General features: G+C 41.6%; 1 protein-coding gene across 2 annotated transcripts in view; it reads left to right on the forward strand.

Moving 5' to 3' along the window:
• The window catches only part of pigg (phosphatidylinositol glycan anchor biosynthesis class G (EMM blood group)), a 37,185-nt gene extending 15,376 nt beyond the window's left edge, over nucleotides 1-21,809 (forward strand). Inside the window, exons 6-13 of one of the 2 annotated variants that reach the window (XM_080194955.1) lie at nucleotides 314-526; nucleotides 1,867-2,084; nucleotides 5,053-5,334; nucleotides 8,033-8,487; nucleotides 8,720-8,911; nucleotides 11,948-12,257; nucleotides 16,817-16,980; nucleotides 19,103-21,809. In XM_080194955.1, coding sequence (XP_080051081.1) covers nucleotides 314-526; nucleotides 1,867-2,084; nucleotides 5,053-5,334; nucleotides 8,033-8,487; nucleotides 8,720-8,911; nucleotides 11,948-12,257; nucleotides 16,817-16,980; nucleotides 19,103-19,322 — 2,054 coding nt within the window. In that variant the 3' untranslated portion in view covers nucleotides 19,323-21,809. Of the gene's footprint in view, nucleotides 1-313; nucleotides 527-1,866; nucleotides 2,085-5,052; nucleotides 5,335-8,032; nucleotides 8,488-8,719; nucleotides 8,912-11,947; nucleotides 12,258-16,816; nucleotides 16,981-19,102 lie in introns of those variants that run through there. The other variant, XM_080194963.1, reaches the window with a different exon arrangement.
• Nucleotides 21,810-22,174: the final 365 nt, after the last annotated feature.

A 22,174-nucleotide genomic window follows, 5' to 3' on the forward strand; every position in this document is an offset into this window, starting at 1 on the left:
TCCTATTTATGTATTCGTCTAGATGCCTCTTAAATGCTGCTGTTGCACCTGCTCCCACTGCCTCTCTGGGCAGTGCATTCCAGACATTCACCACCTTCTGTGTAAAAAAACTCGTCTTGTACATCTCCTCTAAACTTTTCCCCTCGCATCTCAAACCTAGTAGTTGACTTTTCTACCCTAGAAAAGAGCATCTCACCATCCAGAATTAAGTGGAATTTGACTGTTACATTATCTGGAGGTAAAATTTGCACAACATTACAATTTTTAGATACTGGATAAAATGTTTGTTTCATTTTACTTATCTAACTTCCAGATTCCTTCGTTGTTTCTGAATACGTGGAGCAGACAGACCTGACTTCCACTTTGGCGTTGGGACTTGGTTTGCCTATTCCACGGAATAATTTGGGGCGTCTCATCCTAACTGTCCTTGAGGAAAGATCTTTAAGGGAACGACTTAGATATTTGCATCTTAATGGATACCAGCTCAGTAAGCTGGTTGAAGAGAGTATTCCGGCGTATGAAAAAGGTAATGTCAGACAATAAGCGCCACATTGAGTTTTGGACGAGCCCAGGGTCCCTCAGCAATTTCTAAAGGTGGGAAGGTTTATTTAGATGCCATTGAAGGTGCTGGGTAATTTGTCATAAATGCTTTCCTGTTCACTTTACTGCTATGTGCTCTAATGTTGTCAGATCAAAATATTGAACTTTCCTTAGAAAGCATTGTTAAGACACTCACCGTCCTTTTGTCCTGATAATTGTTTTTTGTCCACTATCAGTGAGGACACATCAGAATAGGGTTGTAAAGTCATGCATCCTTCCACTGATTTGTTGCATTTGTACCCCAGTCTCCACTACCTCATGGTCATGTTTCACTGGTTTCAGGTTGATCTAAATGAGGCCCCTGGAACCCATTGTGCTTTGCAGTAGGTAACAGGCCATTAACATCATCTAGGAGTTTTAAATACAGAAAATATGTATTTTTCTGTAGCTGGTTGGGACAGACACACTGGGTGGAATTTTCCCGTCCTGTTCGCCATGGGAATTGTAGCTGGCGGGACACGGATCATGCAAAGATCCATTGACCTCGGGCAGAAATTTCCGATCTTGGGACAAGCCAGAAAATCCCACCTACTCGCTTTAGGGCTGGAATTCTGCCTTAGAAATGCAAAAAGGACTGATGCATTTCTCTGAAATTCAATAGTCAGCACTCACAGAGAGCATTAACATCTCCTTACAGGTATTGAGTCTCTGATTTAAAATTCCTCTGCAGTGAGTCCTGTAAATCCTTGAACATTAAAAAAAATTAAATTAGTCCGGTTGAGGTTGACAAGTATTTATTTCCCATCCCATCTCAGCTAGGACACCATCCTTGTGTTCAAAATGCCTCCATTTCCTCAGCATTCTGGAATCTCTGTAACCTCCGACACGCTTCAGAAGCTTTGTTTTCCTCCAATTGTGGTTGTTTTGCATTTCCATCGGCCCACCTTCAGGGGTTGTGCCCTCAGCTATTACAGTCCCACTAAAGTGAATGGCCTGCTGCATTCACTGTGGGGTGGCCACATGCACACACTGTGGCAGGGCCTTAAAATCCTGGCCCGCGAGTTGGTTGATAGATGAGAATAAAGAGTTTGGGTGGGAAATTTTGTATCTCTAGAATGGAACTTTGCCTGCTGTTAGGGATCGGCACGTCAGCATCCACTAAGGTTACCCTCAGGCTTTCTAGCTGTGAAGTTTTTTTCCTTGCAGGACAGGAGTGGTTAGCCCCTTCATTTGGCCATAACTTCTTATTACAGGAAAGTGAGGGTGTTGACTACTTTTATTTTAGCAACTTGCCTCAACCTATTTAAACATTTTTGCTATTTACAGATTCTGGATACGAAATGTTTGGAATAGCACAAAAATCTCACGGTTCCTGGATCAAACTTTACTTGGAAGGTAATACTTCGGAGACTCTTGCAAACATAGGAAAGAAGGTGTTGAGGCAGTATTTGGATGCCTTGAAGTTCATGAGTTCCTCACTTTCCGAAATTGTGGCACAGTATGATATGTACTCAATGATTGTGGGAACAATTATTGTGGTGGAGGTAGGAGCTACTGCACAATATTGACTTATTTTCTCTAACCCTTCCCTGTTCCCCATATTTGGTTGTTGACAGTATTATATGGTATAGAGAGAGAATGCTGGGATTGCAAAGCATCAGTTTTACAGTCTCTCATTGTGCGTGGACTCTTTCTGTGCTGGAAGTGCACCACTGATAAAGGCCACTTTGTAAGTATCCAGGACTCACCTCTGAATGAAGCATTAGGCTTTTCGTTTATGCAGAAGGGCCTGTTTACATCCTCTTTCATAACATTTGATTGTATATGAATGCAAAGTGCACATATTTCAAAAGTTTGGAGAGATTGCATAGACAATTTCCTTTAAGGGTACCATTGATAAGACTGGAGGAGCTTGGACTGTTCTCAGGTTAAAGGGCAATTTAATCATAGAAAGAATCATAGAAACACAAAATGCAGAAGGAAGCCATTTGGCCCATCGAGTCTGCACCACAACAATCCCACCTTGGCCTTCTCCCCACCACCCCACACATTTACCCCACTAATCCCTTTAACCTACACATTCTAGGACACTAATGGGCAATTTTGCATGGCCAATCAACTTAATCCACACATCTTTGGACTGTGGGAGGAAACGGGATCTCCCAGAGGAGACCCATGCAGACACAGGGAGAATGTGAAAACTACATAGGCAGTGACCTAAGCTGGGAATCGAACCCAGGTCCTTGGAGCTGTGAGGCAGCAGTGCTAACCACTGTGCTACCATGCTGCCCTTAATAGCAGTGGAAAGAATTATGACAGTATTTAGAATTAAAACATGTTTTTGTAAAATAGATGGGGAGAAACTATTGCCACTGGTAAGAGGATCAGTAACCAACACAAATTTAAGATAATTGGCAAAATAATTGGAGGGCAGTTGGTTGGGGGGGGGTGGGGGGGATGTAATTTTTTAATACTCGTTCACATTGTAGTCACAAGTCTGTAGCTTCAGACCCCGCTCTCGGGATTTGAGCACATAATACGGACCAATGCTTCAGCACGATTCAAGTGAACACCATTTTCCAAATGAGATGTTAAGCTGACACCTCACATATCTGTGCTAGTAGGCATTGAAGGTCTTGCGACATTATCCACAGAGCAACTAATGCTTATTCATGCTTTGGATGAGAACATAGGAGGCACAGATGACACTAAGATTGGTGGCGTAGTGGACAGTGAAGAAAGTTTTATCTCCAATTGCAAGGATCTTGATCAATTGGGCTAGTGGGCTGACGAATGGCAAATGGAGCTTAATTTAGACAAATGCGAGGTAATGCATTTTGGTAGATTGCACCAGGGCAGGACTTACTCAATTAATGACAGGGCATTGGGGAGAGTTACAGAACAAAGAGGTCTAGGGGTACATGTTCATAGCTCCTTGGAAGTGGAGTCACAGGTGGACAGTGTGGTGAAGAAGGCATTCGTCATGCTTAGTTTCATCGGTCAGAACATTGGATACAGGAGTTGGAATGCCTTGTTGAAGTTGTATAAGACATTGATAAGGCCATACTTGGAATACTGTGTACAATTCTGGTCACCCTATTACAGAAAGGACATTATCAAACTGGAAAGAGTGCAGAAAAGATGTACTAGAATGCTACTGGGACTTGATGGATTGAGTTATAAGGAGAAACTAGATAGACTGGGACTTTTTTCTCTGGAGGATAGAAGGCTGAGAGGTGATCTTATAGAGGTCTATAAAATAATGAGGGACATAGATCAGCTAGATAGTCAGTATCTTTTCTCAAAGGTAGGGGAGTCTAAAATTAGAGGGCATAGATTTAAGGTGAGAGGGGAGAGATACAAAAGTGTCCCGAGGGGCAATCATTTCACACAGAGGGTGGTGAATGTCTGGAACAAGCTGCCAGAGGTAGTAGTAGAGGTGGATACAATTTTATCTTTTAAAAAGCATTTAGATAGTTATAAGGGTACGATGGGTATAGAGAGAAATGGGCCAAATGCAGGTAATTGGAATTAGCTTAGGGGTTGTAATAAAAAAGAAAAGGGTGGCATGGACAAGTTGGGCCGAAGGGCATGTTTTCGTGCTGTAAACGTCTATGAGCAGCTGGGAGTTCTCTCTATGTTTCAGTCAACTTTTCTCCCTCAAACCAACACCAGTCAAAACAGATGTCCTGGTCATCTGTTCTAATCAAAATGGCTGCCGTGTTGCCAACAAAAAGGTAACCACATGATGTAATGATGTAGAATGCATCACTTGAAAATTTAATTGCAAACATTAGAATCATAGAATCTGACAGCACAAAGGTGCCTATTTGAAATAGCTGTTTTCTCCAAAGCTTTGCAATCATTTGATGGAATACTCCCCACTTGCCTGTATGGGTGCAGGTCCAACAACACTCAAGAAGCTTGATGCCACCCAGGACAAGGCAGCCTGCTAACTTTGCACCACGTACGCAAACAGGGCAAATATCAGTAGTCACCACCCTCCACCACCAATGTTCAATAGCAGCAGTGTATACTATCTACAAGATTCAGCAATTCACCAAAGATTCTTAGAGAGCACGTTCCAAACCCATGACCACTTCCATCTAGAAAGACAAGGGTAGCAGATAAATGGGAACACCACCATCTGCAAGTTCCCCTCCAAGCCACTCACCCTCCTGACTTGGAAATATATCACTGTTCCTTCACAGTCGCTGGTTCAAAATCCTGGAATTCCCTCTCTAATGGCATTGTGGGTCAACCCACAGCATGTGGGCTGCAGTGATTCAAGAAGGCAGCTCACCACCACCTTCTCAAGGGCAACTAGGGATGGTGCATAAATGTTGACCTAGCCAGCAATGCCCATATCCGACGAATGAAAAAAAACACCCTGGCAACTCAACGGATCTGACCACCATGGGTTAGATGGGTGATTAATAGAAATTTGCTTTAGTTTCTTTCTTTAAATGGTAAATTTATTGATATCTAACAAATGCATTTTTATACCTTTAGGTTATTTTTCTTCTGATATTAAGTACTCCAGAGGCACTGGGCAGCACTGCTGAATTTGAAGTATCGGTGTCATCACCATTCTACTCCCTCCTGTTTTATCTGCTGTGTCTGGTGTTCGCAGCTATTCACGTTGTTGTGTGTACATCGCTGAAAACATCTTGCTATTTTTGTAACGTCTCCTGGCTACTTGTTGCGACAGTGATTGTACTGATATCTGCCCTGCAGTGTGTGCTCCTTTCAACTCTTTGGAAGCGTTTTGCAAATGGGAAGCCGCAATATAAAGTGAGTCACTAATATTGAAATGAATCAGAGGGTGGAGGAAGATATCAGCAATTATACTTAAATTGACGTTTAGACTTTATGCAAAGGACTGTGTATGTATATAGACTTATATAGTTTATAAACTGTGCCTGTTTATAGACAAGTTCTTAAGATAATACCAGCACCTGGAGTTAAAATTCTCATGATGTGGGTATGCCGGCGTTGGACTGGCGTAAACACAGTAAAAAGTCTGACAACACCAGGTTTTAATCCAACCGATTTATTTGATAGTAAACGCACAAGCTTTCGGGGTTAGTCCCTTCGTCAGGTGAATGGAGAGTTCTGGCCTCAGACAGAGCATCTGTGCTTTATATGCTCTGTCTGAGGCCAGAACTCTCCATTCACCTGACGAAGGGACTAACCCCGAAAGCTTGTGCGTTTACTATCAAATAAATCGGTTGGATTAAAACCTGGTGTTGTCAGACTTTTTACTGTGTTAAAATTCTCTTCAGCTTTGCAAAAGTAACAACGGCAGATGTTTAGATTTTGGTGAGCACATATTTTATCCCAAGCCTTAAAATGGCAGTGTGCAGGGGAAATGACTTGTAACTCATGAATGGACTTGCTTTTCCAGGTTGCTTTAATTTTATGTTGCGCCACCTCTGCAGTTGTCGCACATCTTATAACCCTAAAGGGTGTGATGTTATAGAGTTATCGTTAATTCTTTAAAAGATCAGAGGGATTGTCGGATGGATAGTGATGAGATAAGTGAATGGGTTAAAAGGCAGCAGATGGAATTTTTTATGAGGTGATAGATGTTAGTTTTTTTAAAAAAAGCTGTGATAACGATATTGTGACTAAAAGTTAGCTCCATTGTATGGAAGAGCAGAAATATTTGGAAATAGAGATCACAGGATATTAAAGTATTCTCATATTTTATTGAGTCCTCCTTTGATTGATATGTCTACTAAAACAAATTCTAGGTTTTATCATAAGTTGGATGAAACCTTAAGATTTTAGAGTGCTGTGCAGATTAGTGGGCTTTATGAAAAGTGTAATGAGCCTTTAAAGAGGGTGCAGCATGGATTCACTAGAATTTTGCCTGGTATGGGGAAACACAACTACGAAGGAAATCCCAAGAATTTTATATTTCTTTTTGCATTTTCTATTAAGCCACCACCAATAATGGAATACTAAAATTTAAAATCATGGAATACTAAAGAGGATATATAGTTGCAGTGTGGCACAGTGGTTAGCACTGCTCCAGGGACCTGGGTTCAATTCGTAGCTTGGGTCACTGTCTGTGTGGATTTGCATGTTCTCCCCATGTCTGCATGGGTTTCTTCTGGGTGTTCTGGTTTCCTCCCACAGTCCAAAGATGTGTGGGTTAGGTGGATTGGCCAAGCTAAATTGCCCCTTAGTGTCAGGGGGGCAACTAGTGTAAATGCATGGGGTTAAGGGGATTGGGCCTGATGGGATCATGGTCAGTGCAGATTCAATGGGCTGAATGACTTCCTTCTGCACTGTAGGATTCTATGACTCCATGATAAATGCAAGTTTTTCTTTCTTATCTGAAGAAGTGGCCTAGGGCACAAGGTTCAGTTGAAGAACTGTTGAGCAAGAGATGTTGTAGCTGTGGAATTTACTGCCAGGGTTAATGGAGAAAGCAGAAATGAAAGTCAACTTCCATGTTTAAAGTTTATTTATTTGTGTCACAATTAGGCTTATGTTAACACTGCAATGACGTTGCTGTGAAGATCCGCTCAGATTGGGGCTGATGGCTAAAAGAGAAGGGGTTGAAGGGAGAGGTGAACAGGAGTGGTAAATATAATTGGAATTATTTGCTCATGTGTAGGCTAAATGCCTGGTTGGGTTGAATGCCCTGTGTTGGTGTTGGAATTTTGTTTTGTTTTTTGATTAGCTAAAACCTCCTCCAGAGCTGCCTGGGTAACATTTTTGCTTTAATTACATTTGAGCATTCACATTTTGTTGCAATAAGTAGTCCAACATTCCTTTCTGGTATACTTGAGTTTGTGGCATGAATGTTTTGGGTCAGTAATAAGGCAGTTACTTGTGTGTGAAAAGCATAATCAGGCAGTGTGTTACAAATCAGCCATTGAATGAACTCAGCTTCCATGGTTTAGCTCTTTCCATCTCATTAGTTACTGTTCCTGCTGTGATTCTATTTTAGGGGGAAGCAATGGCCCAATGCTATTATCGCTAGATTATTAACCCAGAAACTCAGCTAATGTTGTGAGGATCTGGGTTTGAATCCCACCGCAGCAGATGGAATTTGAATTCAATTTTTAAAATATCTGGAATTAAGAATCTACTGATGACCATCAAACCATTGTCGATCGTCAGAAAAACCCATCTGGTTCATTAATGTCCTTTAGGGAAGGAAATCTGCTGCCCTTACCTGGTCTGGCCTGCATGTGACTCCAGAGCCACAGCAATGTGGCTGAGTCCCAACTGCCCTGCAAGCAAGAGTAACTAGGGGTGGGCAATAAATGCTGGCTAGCCAGTGATGCACATGTCCCACGAACGAGTGAAACAAAATTAGATTGACTGAAATTTGCTTAGATTGACTGATCCTTTTCTGAATTCTGCTATTCTAGGTTATTGAAAAATCAGTGACGATTATTGAATAAATCCATGGAAAGTTTACTGTTAAGTAAGTTCTGATTAACTAGTCTTGTGTGATTCCTTTTCCTGACAGAGTTATGCAGCAATGGATTCCAGCTGGTCTGAGCTAGATCTGCTTCTATTGCTTGGGACTTTTGGACATACCCTGAGCTTGGGTTCCAGCAGTTTTATTGAAGAAGAGCATCAAACATGGTACTTTCTGCTCAATACGCTTCTGTTAGTGCTCTTTCAAGATGTCTGCAGGAAATATTTTGCAGCCAGTGACCCCAAAGGGAAACTCAAACAAGGCAGGAGCCCAGAAGACCGCAGTGAACCGCAAACCACGATCCAAGGCTTACTTGGAACTTCCTATTGTGACCAAGAAGACGATAAATCCAAAGCTTATTTAAGATCAGATGGAAGCTATGAAAGGTGGTTGGCCTTATTGTGCCCCTGGGTTATCCTCATATTTTGTCGAGTACTCCGCTGCCTGAACCAGACTGGCATCAAATGGGCTCACGAACCAGATTTTGGCCATTGGCTGACAAGGTAGACACACATAGTATTGTATCTTGATTCTTCCTTGGCCTTTGATTTCAATATTTTACATCACAGTGTCAGCCATAGCTCAGTTGAAAGTACACTTGCCTCTGAGGCACACAGTTCAATGTTCACCCCTGGACTTGAGCATAAAACTCATAGCTGCCATTCCGTGCTGCACTGCTAATGACCTCTTTTACGATGTTGATAGATTAATAATTTTGTGTCTTTTTCTTTGCAGCTCCAGTCATAGAATTGAACTCTCCATACTGACAGCAATATTCCTCTTTTTGATCTTTATTTTGGTTCAGAGGACATGCTCCCCTGTATCCAAAGCAGCACTGGCACTAGGGTTGGTGGGAATTTACTGCTATCGTGCAGCCATTGGCAATGTAACATTTCCATGGAAGCCAGATAAACATGATATTTCGAAGTAAGTACTCTGATAACCTGTCTAAAGAATTTGTCACATTTGTTCAGTTTAACATGGCAATTTAAGGTTTAAATTTAAAGAAGAACCCAAGTTCACAATATTAGATACATTAGACATGTTGGATAATCATTCATAGATAATCATCTTGGTGAAAAGAGTAATTGAATAATTAAATGTGGCTGTTACTAGAACATGATTGATGGGCTGAATGGCCTTTTCTCCCTTTGTTTCAAGAGTTCCTGTATGAGTGAGTTGAAGTACTATTTTGCACAGTAAAACGTTTTAAAATCAAAGTGACTAGTTTGTAGGAAATTGCATCAGCAATGATCAACGTTCTTTGGTTAATCTAATATTTTGATGGTATTGGTTGTGGGAAGACTAGCCCGGGAAACGTTGTTGCTTGTCTTCAGATAGCTTTGAATATCTATCAGGACAGGCAGATGGAAAGTGTAATGTAAAGGCAAAATACCGCAGTTGCTGGGATCTGAAACAAAAACAGAAACTGCTGGAGAAACTCAGCAGCTCTGACAGTATCTGTGGAGAGAGAATAGAGCTAACATTTTGAGTCTGGATGATCCTTTGCCAGACTAACGAAGGGTCACCCAGACTCGAAACATTGACTCTATTCTCTCTACAGATATTGTCAGAGATGCTGAGTTTCTTCAGCACTTTTTGTTTTTGTGTCTTGAGTTTTAATATTTCTTTTAAAGGGCAGCATTTTCAGCAGTGCAATACAACAATACTCTTTCAGCAATATTCTTTCATACAATACCACTATGTGGTTTGATACTGTAAGGTGCATGCAATGTATCAGAAGCAGCAATGCAGAGGAGTTTCACTAGGTTGATTTCAGAATTCAGGGGGTTGGCTTATGAGGAGAGACTGAGTACACTGGGACTATACTTATTGGAACTTGGAAGAAAGAGGGGAGATCTTATAGAAACATAAGATTATGAAGGGAATAGATAAGGTGGAAGCACTGGGAAGGGGGCATGGCCTCAAAATAAGGGCCAGCAGGTTTAGGACTGAGTTGAGGAGGAGCTTCTTCACACAAAGGATTGTGAATCTGTGGAATTCCCTGCCCAGTGAAGCTGTTGAGGCTATCTCATTGAATGTTTTTAAGGCAAGGATAGATAAATGAGCAGGTGGGTAAGTGGAGCTGAGTCCATGCATCAGCCATGATCTTATTGAATGGTGAAGCAGGCTTGAGGGGTCAGCTGGCCTACTCCTGCTCCTAATTCTTATGTACAGTTAAATCTCTTGACTCTGGGCAAACCTTGCAGAAATGGTAAAGGTCTTGGGGCATAAAGCAATCTGGTTTTAGTTAATGGGGCATTTGAATCAACCAAATTCTGGCTCATTAATGGAAATGTTATTGGGAACTGATTCTTCCTACTCTGTTCCAGATATCCAGGAACATAATGGGTAAGTGGTTGTTGGCTGGATAGGCAGTAGAACATATTTCCGTCTGTGCTGGTATTCAGTAAGGTCTCAGGCTAGTTAAATTCCTTTGCTGATTGTATATTTCTAAGCTGTCACTTTTTCAAGCTGTACCTGAATTCTCTCAATATGGTAAGTGAATTGAAGAGTATACACTCCAGACTGGACAGTTGACACTCTACTTGGGTTAATTCCTCAAGTTTTCACAATAGAGAAAATTCCTAAACTTGGTGATAATATTTACATGTGTTGGGCTTCCAGCTGACCAGAAAAATTAACTCACCACTGGCCGTTTTGTTCTTTGTAGCTGTTCTGACTCAACTAGCTCGTGTGAAGGGAGTGGGGTGGGGCTTGAAAAGAGCACCCATGACCCAAATCTTCCGACTTGTCAGACACTGGTCCTAAGACACAAGATACTTGTTGGAACACTGTGGAAGTCCTGATGCACAAACTGATGTGGGAATTTCTTAGGAAGTTTATACTTTAGATGAATAATTTGCCTACTCACCGGAAGCCTCCACAAATGTCTCTGACTCTGAGCAGTAGTTCAGAGACTCCAGACAGTTCTGATGTACTTACTGGATAGTTACAGGGGAGTTGTTAGACAGAAAAAAGTCTAGCCTACCTCTTGGGTAACTACACAACTGATGTCCCCCAGTCATTCATACTGACCCCTCTGACCAATGCCTCAACCCCTTGAGCCCATTGGACTGAACTGCCCCCCCCCCCCCCCCAACCAACCTACCACCTTGTTTGCCTGCCACCACATCCACCTGCCATCCTACCCACACCTGATCCACTCACCTACCCTGCCACTCTACCTATTCACTTATTCACCCACATTCACTAGCATTGACCCATTCACCTATTCATTAATATTCACACTAAATCTTTAAATTTACCAAATGGCAGCTAGTGCGGCAAAAAGGGTGGGAGGGTGTCCTGTCTTCCCCCTAATTCTACAGTGTTGCAATGGAACTCTCGGAGGGATGCTGCATTCTACATTTCTGCTAAAGTTGACCCAACAAGAAATGCAGAGCAGTGTCAAGGTGGGGGAAGGTTTGAATGGAGTGGTAACCTGGCGATGCTTGTGGATGGTCCCAGCCCATGACTTGTAACTGTTATTCCTGTGCTGTTAATCACACAAGGTTGTGCTTCACGCAGCTCTGTTGTACAAACTATATTGCTTTGGACCCTCTGTCTCACTTAAGATGTTTAAAATCACGAAAGGCTTACATAAATGGAGAGAGCCTGTTTCCAATGGCTAAAAATCGATAAGGAGACAGCACAAATGGAAAACAATTGGCAAGGGAACCAGAAACAACATGAGGAAGAACTACACACTGGTTAGGATAGGAATGCACTGATATTTGGGCTAGTAGAAACAAATAAATAGTTGGAGAAAAAAAATTGCAGGGTTATAGGGAGAGAGCTTGGAGAGTGGGTCTAACTGGGTTGCTTCAGAAGAGCTAGTGCAGACTCAGGCACACAGAAGGAGGCCATTTAGCCCAACAGTGGGCTGAATTACTTACTATGACGGGCAGTTCAGTGATTCTTACGGTTCAGATGTAATCATTTTTATTTTGTTTTTGTTAGGGGGATTACTGAAGCCCGTTTCGTTTACGTGTTCATCCTTGGCATTCTTTTTACGGGAGTCAAAGACCTGTTGAAATCTGCATTTGCTTCCCCGGACACAACGACAAACAGTAGGGGACTCTGGGAAATGTACAATGGACTGGTGCTCTTGGCTGCATTGCTTCTCCGCCCTCACAACTTGCCTGTGTTGCTGTTCACCCTCATGGTTCAAATATTATTGACCAGATTTATTTGGAGGCTATTGGATTATGATGCAGCACAAATTACCATCATCTATTACTGGTTTGCCCAGGCCTCATTTTACTTCCAGGTATCTCTATTACTTCGCTTTTGTTGAGCATTGTTTAATTCTGAAATTTAATTTCCAGCAAAGGATTAAGATTTTTAAGCTGTTCAAACCCATTAAGATGACAACTGCATTAGAACCATCAGCACATTTGGGAACTATAGACAATCCCAATTGAGAAATTCAAAACTAATCGTACTAAACTCTATAAGTTAGGTCCATTCAAAAGTCTGATGGCAACAGGGAAGAAGGTGTTCTTGACTTGGTCAGTATGTCACCTCAGAATTTTAAGGAGAAAAAAGGTGGCACGGTGACACAGTGGTTAGCACTGTTGCCTCACAGCGCCAGGGTCCCGGGTTCGATTCCTGGCTTGGGTCACTTCTATGTGGAGTTCGCACATTCTCCCCATGTCTGCGTGGGTTCCCTCCAAGTGCTCCGGTTTCCTCCCACACTCCAAAAGATGTGCGGGTTAGGTGGATTGGCCCTAGTGTCAGAGGGATTAGCAGGGTAAATGCCTGGGGTTACAGGAATAGGGCCAGGGTGGGATTGTGGTTGGTACAGACTTGATGGGCCGAATGGCCTCTTCTGTACTGTAGGGATTCAATAACTCTTCTATAACTCTGAAGCAACCTCTTCTTTAAGGCTTTTGTTTTCTTCTTTCAGTGAGTTGTCCTGACCTGATTAAAATATTGCTGGCTGCTTGTCAACATCTATCAAATGTGAAGATTTTTTAGTTTCCAGCCTTGTGACTTTTGTACATTCCTCAGTTCCAGTCAACGTGGCCACTTCAGGGCCATTTGCCACCTTGCTTCAATTTTTAGGCTGGTGGGATCAGAGAACCTCTGTGAGGAAAGACCAAAAAGAATCAAAGTTGGATTTGGGGGGGGTGTGATGACACCTCCATCTGAAGGTCAAAATTCCCCTTCTTACGGGAGTGCCCACCCCCTTAAGGTGACCTCTGGGACTTCCTACTTCTCACCTCATAGACCCTGACTGCCATTCTGGTTGGTAAACTCCCCCTCCTCCCCCTTCCCTATCCTCGCTGACCTGGGACTTTTATACTTACCTTGTCCTGTGGCTCTAGGACTTATTCTCAGGCAGATTGGTGTAGTTCCTCTCCTGTCCATTGCAGGGACTGGAGAACTGCCAGCCAAAATGATTGGTGGGCAGCTCTGTCTGGGCGGGACTTCTGCCTGGGTGACGACCCTCAGTAAAGTGTAAATTGGCTACGGGCAGTTGGAGCCAGAAGGGATGTGTTCCCAAGGTGAGCCCCCCCCTCTGTTTTGGTTTGAGTTACAGAAATAACATACAATGCTATAGCATCCAGGGCAAGAACGTAGCCCCATCTACAAGTCAACTTCGTCCTACCACAGGATGAACAGGTGAAAAATGGATCATTGAGAGGCTGAGCTTTACACCACTTCTGACCATGTTGTGAAAAGACATGACACTTGATGGCTTCAGATGTCTATGGCAACAAGAAAATGATGAGACCAAAACAAATCTGGGGTGCTACCGTGGCACATTGGTTAGCACTGCTGCCTCACAGCACCAAGGACCTGGGTTCAATTACGGCCTCGCGTAACTGTCTCTGTGGAGGTTGCACATTTTCCCCATGTTTGCGTGGATTTCCTCCCACACTCCAGAGATGTGTGGGTGAGGTTGATTGGCCAGGGTAAATTGCCCCTTGGTGTCAGGTGGACTAGCTAGGGTAAATACAAGGGGATATATGGGGATTGGGCCTGGGTGACATTGTTATCGGCGCAGGCTCGATGGGCCAAATGGTCTGTTTCTGCACGGTAGGGATTCAGTGATCATATCTGCATCAGGGATGAGAGTTTAAGATGTGATTTTTCACTTACGCATTTATTCGAGGAAATAATAGACAACATATAAGGATTGAAAGCTTGATGCAGTACCTGCATTCTTACTGAGCTGAGTAATAGAGGGACCAATTCTAAATATCCCTGTAACCTTGTGTGACAACAGTTCAGTTTTATACCTTCTGCTGAAGGTCATTGAATCATAATTTTGCCATGATCTTTAGCATCAGCTCCGTATTCCAAAGATTTGCTTCAGTGGGTGGCCATCACTTACCTACGCCCATAATGCACTGCTAGACATAACATGAATGATCTTTCTATTTGTGCCTTCAGAAAAAGGTGTATGTATGGTTGTAAGATAAACTGTCATCAGGTTATAAACTACACACAGAGCAGAAACTGTCTTCTATTATGAAAGCTTCTATCAGCTGTGAAGCGCCCTGGAGGTCTGGGATAACCAGACATGTGGCAGGTGCTACTTATTTATTGTCATTTAACCAGAAAATAAGAGACTTCAATACAAACTGGAACTGAACACAGTGTCACGTAGCATGGCCTCTCTAACATTGTCCAGGATCATATTCACCCACTGCTACCATGTTCTACCAAACATAGTGACTTCAGGGTTCAATATATTGGTGCTGCATGGGATGTTAATAAACATTTCTGATTTGTGCCCCGTTATTCTTGATTTTTCTTAACTTGCATCAGCTCAGCATTCCAAGGTATCTGTGGACGTAGGTTTAATGGCCTTGTCAGTCTAAAGCCAGTAAAACAGATAAATGTATTTAGAAAGAAATTGAAGCTGCACAAAAAAAGGGGGAACTAATCTTCTAATCCAGCTACACAGCAACAGAGCCTTGAATGTCTGGGCTGATGTTTGCTGTTGTCAGCAAACTCTATTAATTTGATACAAAATGGAGTTATGAACTTGAAGGTTGTTTTAAAGAATCCAGTTCTTCTGTTCTTAACAGCACTCACCCAACTCTTGCAGATTAGAGTTTCTCGGGTCTGCATGCCGTTTTGTTAATATACCAATATTTATCCTTCTGCTTTACCAGATTTCCTTTTGTTTGTTTTATATTGCACCTGATTCATAGGATAGAATCCCTACAGTGCAGAAGAAGGCCATTCAGCCCATCAAGTCTACACCGACCACAATCCCACTCAGGCCCTATCCCCGTAACCCCACATATTTACCCTGCTAATTCCCTGACAATTTAGCATGGCCAGTCAACCTATCCTGCACATCCTTGGACTGTGGGAGGAAACCCACACAGACACGGGGAGAATGTGCAAACTCCACACAGACAGCAACCCGAGGCTGGAATTGAACCTGGGTCCTTGGCGCTGTGAGGCAACAATGCCTCGCTGTGCCATCATGCCACCTTAAAACAGGGAACTAACCACGAACTAACCTTCACATTGAGAAAATCACCAACTCATTATAATGGTCAGACATCAAAATTCAAACATGTCAAACTCAGTGGTGTATTTGAGCATATTGTGACTATGATTTCTTCACATATATACGCCTGGGGCTGAATTTAACAGTGGAGGTGGAGAGGAATATTCCTCACGACCCCCTCCCCTCAAGGTTGAAAGTAGGACTTGCAGCCTGCGGAGACTCCAGACAGCCGTTGGCCAATCTGAACACAGTTGTGACCATGACCAGGAATCCCACAAAGAGCTTCAGATGTCTCCCTGATTTGATGTAAGCCTGGGGGGATAGGAGACCCCCTTGCTGGGGGGTGGTGTGGAGGATTGGTTTCAGGCTGGGTAGGGGAGTCACAAAAAGTCTTTAGCCCATGCAATAATACCCGCCAAACTGGTCACCTTTCACAGTCGCACAATTTATAGTGACAGAGGTGGAATGAGATCTTTAAGTGGCCATTATCTGAGTGCTCGAGGGCCTCATTTGGCCATTGGGTCAGAGGACTGCCTTATGCCTTAACCATCACCCCCATAATGTGGGGAACAGAGTGGCAGGAAGCGGTGGACTGGCCACTTGTTTAATTTTACTAGCATCCCCGTCCCCAGTCTCCAAATGTGCCTGCAGTGGCTGTAGAAATTCATCACGTTAAGATATTGCACTGTCCACTAATCAACTTTTCAAACCTGAGTAATGCCACAGAAATTAGCACTGCTGCTTCATGGGTTTGATTTCACCCTTGTGTGTGTGACTGTGGAGTTTACATGTTCTTCCGCACTCCCATGGTCCAGAGATGTGCAGGTTAGGTAGATTGTCCATGCTAGATTGCCCCTTGGTGTCCAAAGGCGTGCAGGTTGTGTGGATGAGCCATGGTAAATGCATGGAGTTATGGGGACAGGATGAAAGTGTTTGGGCCTGGGTGGAATGCTGTTTTGAAGAGTCAGTGCAGACTGGATGGGCCAAATGGCCTCCTTCGCACTGTAGGGATGTGATAAAATTCAAGCAGGATATTTCAGTGTATTGAAAGCCTACAGCATTTCCAATGGACTTGTGTCATCTTGGGTTTAATACTGCAAGAGATAACTCAGCTGTATTTAGTAGTTTTATTTTGTTTTTCTCATCAGTTGAATTTTGGAATTGATAACTCCTTATTCTTGATGCTTGTGTGTGCATGACTGTCTTTTATTTTTGGATGGTCAGATGGAACATTTTACTATTTTATGATGCTTGTTTTTTGTCACTTATGGCTTTCTGTAATATTGGAGAGGTGACTTAGAAATAAGATGTGCAAAAACTTGAATTTCATCAAACCCTTATTTTCTCTACAGGGGAATTCAAATAGCATTGCAACAGTGGATATATCAGCTGGCTTTGTGGGTTTTGAGAACTATGTGGAACTGCCAGCAGTCTTCCTTACACTATTCAGCACTTACATAGGTCCACTGCTGTGGGCTGTGCACCTTACCTGTTACATGAGCTCAGAAAGAAGCAGGTAATAATTGTTTTTTTTCTTAGTATCGATGATGAGGAAAGCATAATTCCCTCTTGGGCCCAAATAAGATTCAAGAAGGCAGTTCACGATCACCTTCTCGATGGCAACTAGGGGATGGGCAGTAAGGATGGCACAGTGGTTAGCATTGCTGCCTCACAGCTCCAGGGACCTGAATTCGATTCCTGGCTTGGGTCACTGTCTATGTGGAGTCTGCACGTTCTCCTCATGTCTGTGTGGGTTTCCTACGGGTGCTCCGGTTTCCTCCCACAATGTTGGTTCCTTTCACTGGCCATGCTAAATTCTCCCTCAGTGTACCCAAACAGGTGTCGGAGTGTGGCAACTAGGTGATTCTCACAGTAACTTCATGGCAGTGTTTAAGCTTACTTATGACTAATAAATAAACTTTAAATGCTGGTCAGCCAGAAATGCCCATGTCCCACACATGATTAAAAAAGAGAACTTGATAGATTTTTAATCTCGTAAACAAACTCAAGGTCATTCTAAACTCTGGTGCCCTAACCCTCACTAAATCCCATTTATCCATCACCCTTGTGTCCGTTGACCTTCACTGGTTTCTGATTAAACAGCAGCTGGATTTTAAAAATCTCATTTCTGTTTTTAAATCCCTCCATAACCTGGTTCTTCCCTATCCTGAAGATACTGTATTTGTACATTTGTCATTTGTATAACCCTCCGTATCTGCAGTGCTCCTAATTGTGGCCTCTTGAGCACCTCTGATTTTAATTGCAGCCGTTTAATTGTGGCCGTACCTTCAGTTGCATAGGTCCTAACCTCTGGTGAACCCTTACTAAATCGCAACCTCTCTCCCTTTAAGAAGCTCCTTAAAACCTATTTCTTTGACCAAGAGTTTGGTAATCTGCCCTAATAATCTCCTTATTGATGCAATACCATATTGCATTTTATAATGCCTCTATGAAGCAGCTTGGGATGTTTTATTACAGTAAAAGCACTGTACAAATACAAATTGTTTAAATTTGGCATTACCCAAAATCACATCATTTTTGGAGTTCAACCTAAATTAAACACCATAGTTCACTCACCTCTTCATAAATACAGTTTTCACATTGAATTCTACAGTGGTTGCTGGGTAATCCTTCTCTCCATAGTAGATCCAGGATGAATAAAATATGTATTTAGGACCAACACTATTCTGTCCACCTAGCACTTCATTGCTATGATTCACTCAGGCCACTAGTGAAAAAAGAGGGCAACTACTACTTTTATGGAGGAACCAAATTCACTTGAAGCATGATTTCAGTGTTGATCACTGGTTAGTGAGTTGGCGCTCTTTGTCTAAGAGAAAAATCCCCCAGTGCCTGGAGTTATACCTAATACAAGAAAAATGGTTGTGGCTGTCAGTGCCCAGTCCCAGAACATTAAACACAGGAGTTTTCAGGGAACGTCCTCAGTTGCTTCACCCATGCTCTTCCCTTTCAAATTCCTTAAATATGGTAGTTTAAAAATAAATCTGAAAATGAAAAATTTGGTCAAAGTGCCCACGAAGCCTTTGGATTATAAAACTAAACTGGTTCACTAGGTCTTTTCAAAAGAAGATTCCTGCCATGCTTACCTGGTCTGGCGTTTGAGATTCCAAACCTACAGCAGCATGGTTTTAGCTTCCAATTCTCAAAAACACTAGGGAGAGCAATAAATGTCAATTGTGCCAATGGCACCTATAGCCTGAGAATGAATAAAATGTTTGCTGGGCTTGATTTAAATCTCAGCAGTTTCATGCACTTAGTCAGCATAATATGCATATCATGTGCAGAGCAAGTGTTTCACTTATTGTACTTTAAAACATGCTTTCTTTATGCTTATTCTTTAACATGTGACATAAACATTTCACTGGCTGGCGGACTTACTTTTTCAAAGAATAAGCTGAAGATGTCCATTTATCACAAAGAAACTGCACTATTTCTATGACCTTATTTCTGTTTTTCAGTTTTATATTTCTATTATTTTATTCAAGTTCTTGGCTGTAAAGGGCAACAAATGCTTGTAACAAAGTAAGCTACAGCTTTAGATAATCTCATACAATTTGAGCTGAGCAGGTTGAAATTTTGAACAACTGTTAAGTACGTTAATATTCTGTTTGTCTCAGGTATTCTTCTGCAGCAGTGGGACATAGTTGTTACTGTTTTGTTCTATTACGAGCAATTCCAGCTTCGGTTTACGTTATTCTGGTTACCTTGCTACGCTATCATCTATTTGTCTGGAGTGTTTTCTCGCCAAAGTTGCTCTATGAAGGTATGCATACACTCGTAACAGCAGCAGCCTGTGTCATGTTCACAGCAATGGATCAGAAACGAATGATAACATAATCTTACAAAAGTGAGCATTGGACTGGCTTCACACTCTTGTGTATTTGTAAAAATTTTCAAAATCTGTAAAGTAACAAATTCTTGTGAAAGATAAGAGTTGGGATTGATGAATGCGTGTGAAATTCTGTTATAAAACTGTTGTATCACTCTGAAATCTTCCCTTGGGGTGCATGTTTCAAGCGGGTAAAATCTAGCTTGGCCAATAGTGAATCAGCAGCTTGTATTACATTCCACCCAATTTTCAATGGGGGGTGGTTGATTCACTATTGCCCATTTTTGCTATGGCCAAAGATGAGTTTCACTCCCCTGGAGTTACAGAATGGTCTGCTCCTGTGCTGAAACATTTGACTCATCTATACAGATCTTATTTTTCATTTGAGCCACAGGTTTTAATTCCAATCCTTTTTCTTCCCACATCCTACAGTACACTTTTTTTCAAGCAAATATTTAATAGAATAAATTATGGACTTCTGCTTCAGCAAATTCCAAGCAATCTGTGACAAGTTTTCTTTTGTAACCTAATTTATTTGGTCATCGTCTTAGATGTGAACTCTTTCATTTCCTTCAAGCTTTAATAAGGAAATTATGTTTTCTGGAATATTGATACTTTTATTAATTTGGGGTAGCACTGTTCAGGTTTTGATAAACTAGCAATGACTGACATGTTTTATGAGTCACTTATTTGTCAAATTTATAGATTGTATTCCACTGTAAATTAAACTTGTACTGTTTTTTCTGAAGGCATGAATTTCTCAAATTAATAACAGTAGTCTTATGAAGGCCATCCATCTTGGCATAGTGATGGGCTTATGCATGAGGTTTATTATGTGGCAATTTAATGAGAATCCACATCATAGTAAGAAAATAACATCAGAGATGATAGAGCTTGTGTGGTGTATTGGTTCAACAACACCTGCATTACTGTGTATAATTCTGGTCACTACATAATGAGGAAGGCATCAGAGTGCATTTTTATTTTTTTTCATGGGATGTGGGCATCACTGGCAAGGCTAGCATTTGTTGCATCCCTAATTGTCCTTGAATTGTTTGGCTTGCTAGGCCATTTCAGAGGGCAGCTGAGAGTCAGCCACATTGTTTCGGGTCTAGAATTACATGTAGACCACACCCAGCCAGGACAGCTGATTTTGTTTTCCCTCTAAAGGACGTTAGTGAACCAGATAGGTTTTTACGACAGTAGTCTCATATCACATGAATTTATATTTCACTAGTGGCTGTAGTGGGATTTGAACCATGTTCCCAGAGCATTTACCTTGGCCTCTGGATTTTTAATGCAGTGTCGTTACCACTAGGCCACCATCTCCTTGAAATACAACAGTGGACAATTAAATTGGAATTAAACATACAAATCAGCAAGTAGTTTCAGAACATCTTGGACTCGAGAAGGGAAGAATTAGATGACTTTAAAGACATTTAAGATCTAAACCATGACGACAAGATATAGAGTTGAATTTTGATAGCTGTCCTCTCCATCGGTCCACTATAACTTCAGTGAAAGATTGGTGGGAAACCCCACAGTTAAGATTGTGCAAGAATCATCATTGCCTCAAACTTGAGAGTAATTGCACATAAATCCCTATGTAGCAGGTGGCAAATGTACAGAATAGATGATAAAGGGAAACTCAGAAAATTAGGGATTATTATTTTTGATAGAAGTAGAATGGATATACTTTCTGGATACTGGGGCAGACAAATAGACCACACCAGTCTTGGTAAGATTGTTGATGATACTATGCCAATTTAAATAAACTAGAGGAATTTTAGGCAGGTATACTAAGCTTGTTTTCAAGCAATATGCAAAAATGGACTAGATTTTCTGTGAACGGTGGATTTATCAAAACAAAAGAGATCTTTGAAGCTTCTGCTTTGTAATGCACAAATTAAATGATCTATTTTTCAAAGCAAGGGAATAAAATTACTTATTTTCCAAAAAAAGCATTTACTTTTTCTTTGCTTGTCCACAATTGCATGAATTTAGAGGCTGCACAATAATGAATACTGCTGTTGGTGATAGACAGTTTAACAGTGCAGTGGTGATCAAAAAGTGGTTCGGTTTGCCTTGCAGCCACTTTCTTATTCCTTTCAGTTAATGGAAGATACATAAAGTAATTAGAAAATGATCAACTGGTTTATTAATTACAAATTAGGAAGTCAATTTGATAAATTTTTTTCCAGCTGACAAATTGTTTGTCAGTTGTATACATGGCAATAGTATATATGTTTAATATTTCCAGAATGTAATATTTTTGTTCTCTTTCATCTGCAATTACTAGAATGCAGAAAGAGGCCATTCAGCCCATTCTAAGAGCATCTTCTACATTGTTTTGAGCTTTATGTAGTAGAAAAATGCACAAGACTTCTAGTAATTGTCCAAGCAATGTCTTGCATATCCATGATTCTCAACAGAAACCTCAATTTTATCATTTACCAATATGTTTGACAATTTCACTGTCATTATTCCTTTGAAGCCATAAGCATGGTTGCAGGGAGGCCACCCACAAGCTACCCCTCTTAAATATGCCACACATGGAAGTGAAGTGGCTATGGAAAACATAAGATGTGGAGGAATCACCACTGTCAATCACATCAAATAGCTATATTAATACCTATGATAACTTAATGAACCTTCAGAATCCAAGTATGCCTGGTGGCAATTCACTCCCACATTGGCTTGAGTGCTCTTTTTAACAAAGCGCCTTTATCTCTGAGGCTGTACTTGTCTTACTACTTTTGTTAGGAATGCATTGCTTCACAAACATTCAAGGTGTTAATTGGTTTAGCCATTCCGGTTTCCTGCGGCTTAGCCTGACTGTTTCTGAGGGCATAGATAAAGC

The sequence above is a fragment of the Carcharhinus amblyrhynchos genome, chromosome 1 (genome assembly GCF_965287045.1).
Source record: "Carcharhinus amblyrhynchos chromosome 1, sCarAmb.v2.hapA, whole genome shotgun sequence".
Taxonomy (NCBI): domain Eukaryota; kingdom Metazoa; phylum Chordata; class Chondrichthyes; order Carcharhiniformes; family Carcharhinidae; genus Carcharhinus; species Carcharhinus amblyrhynchos.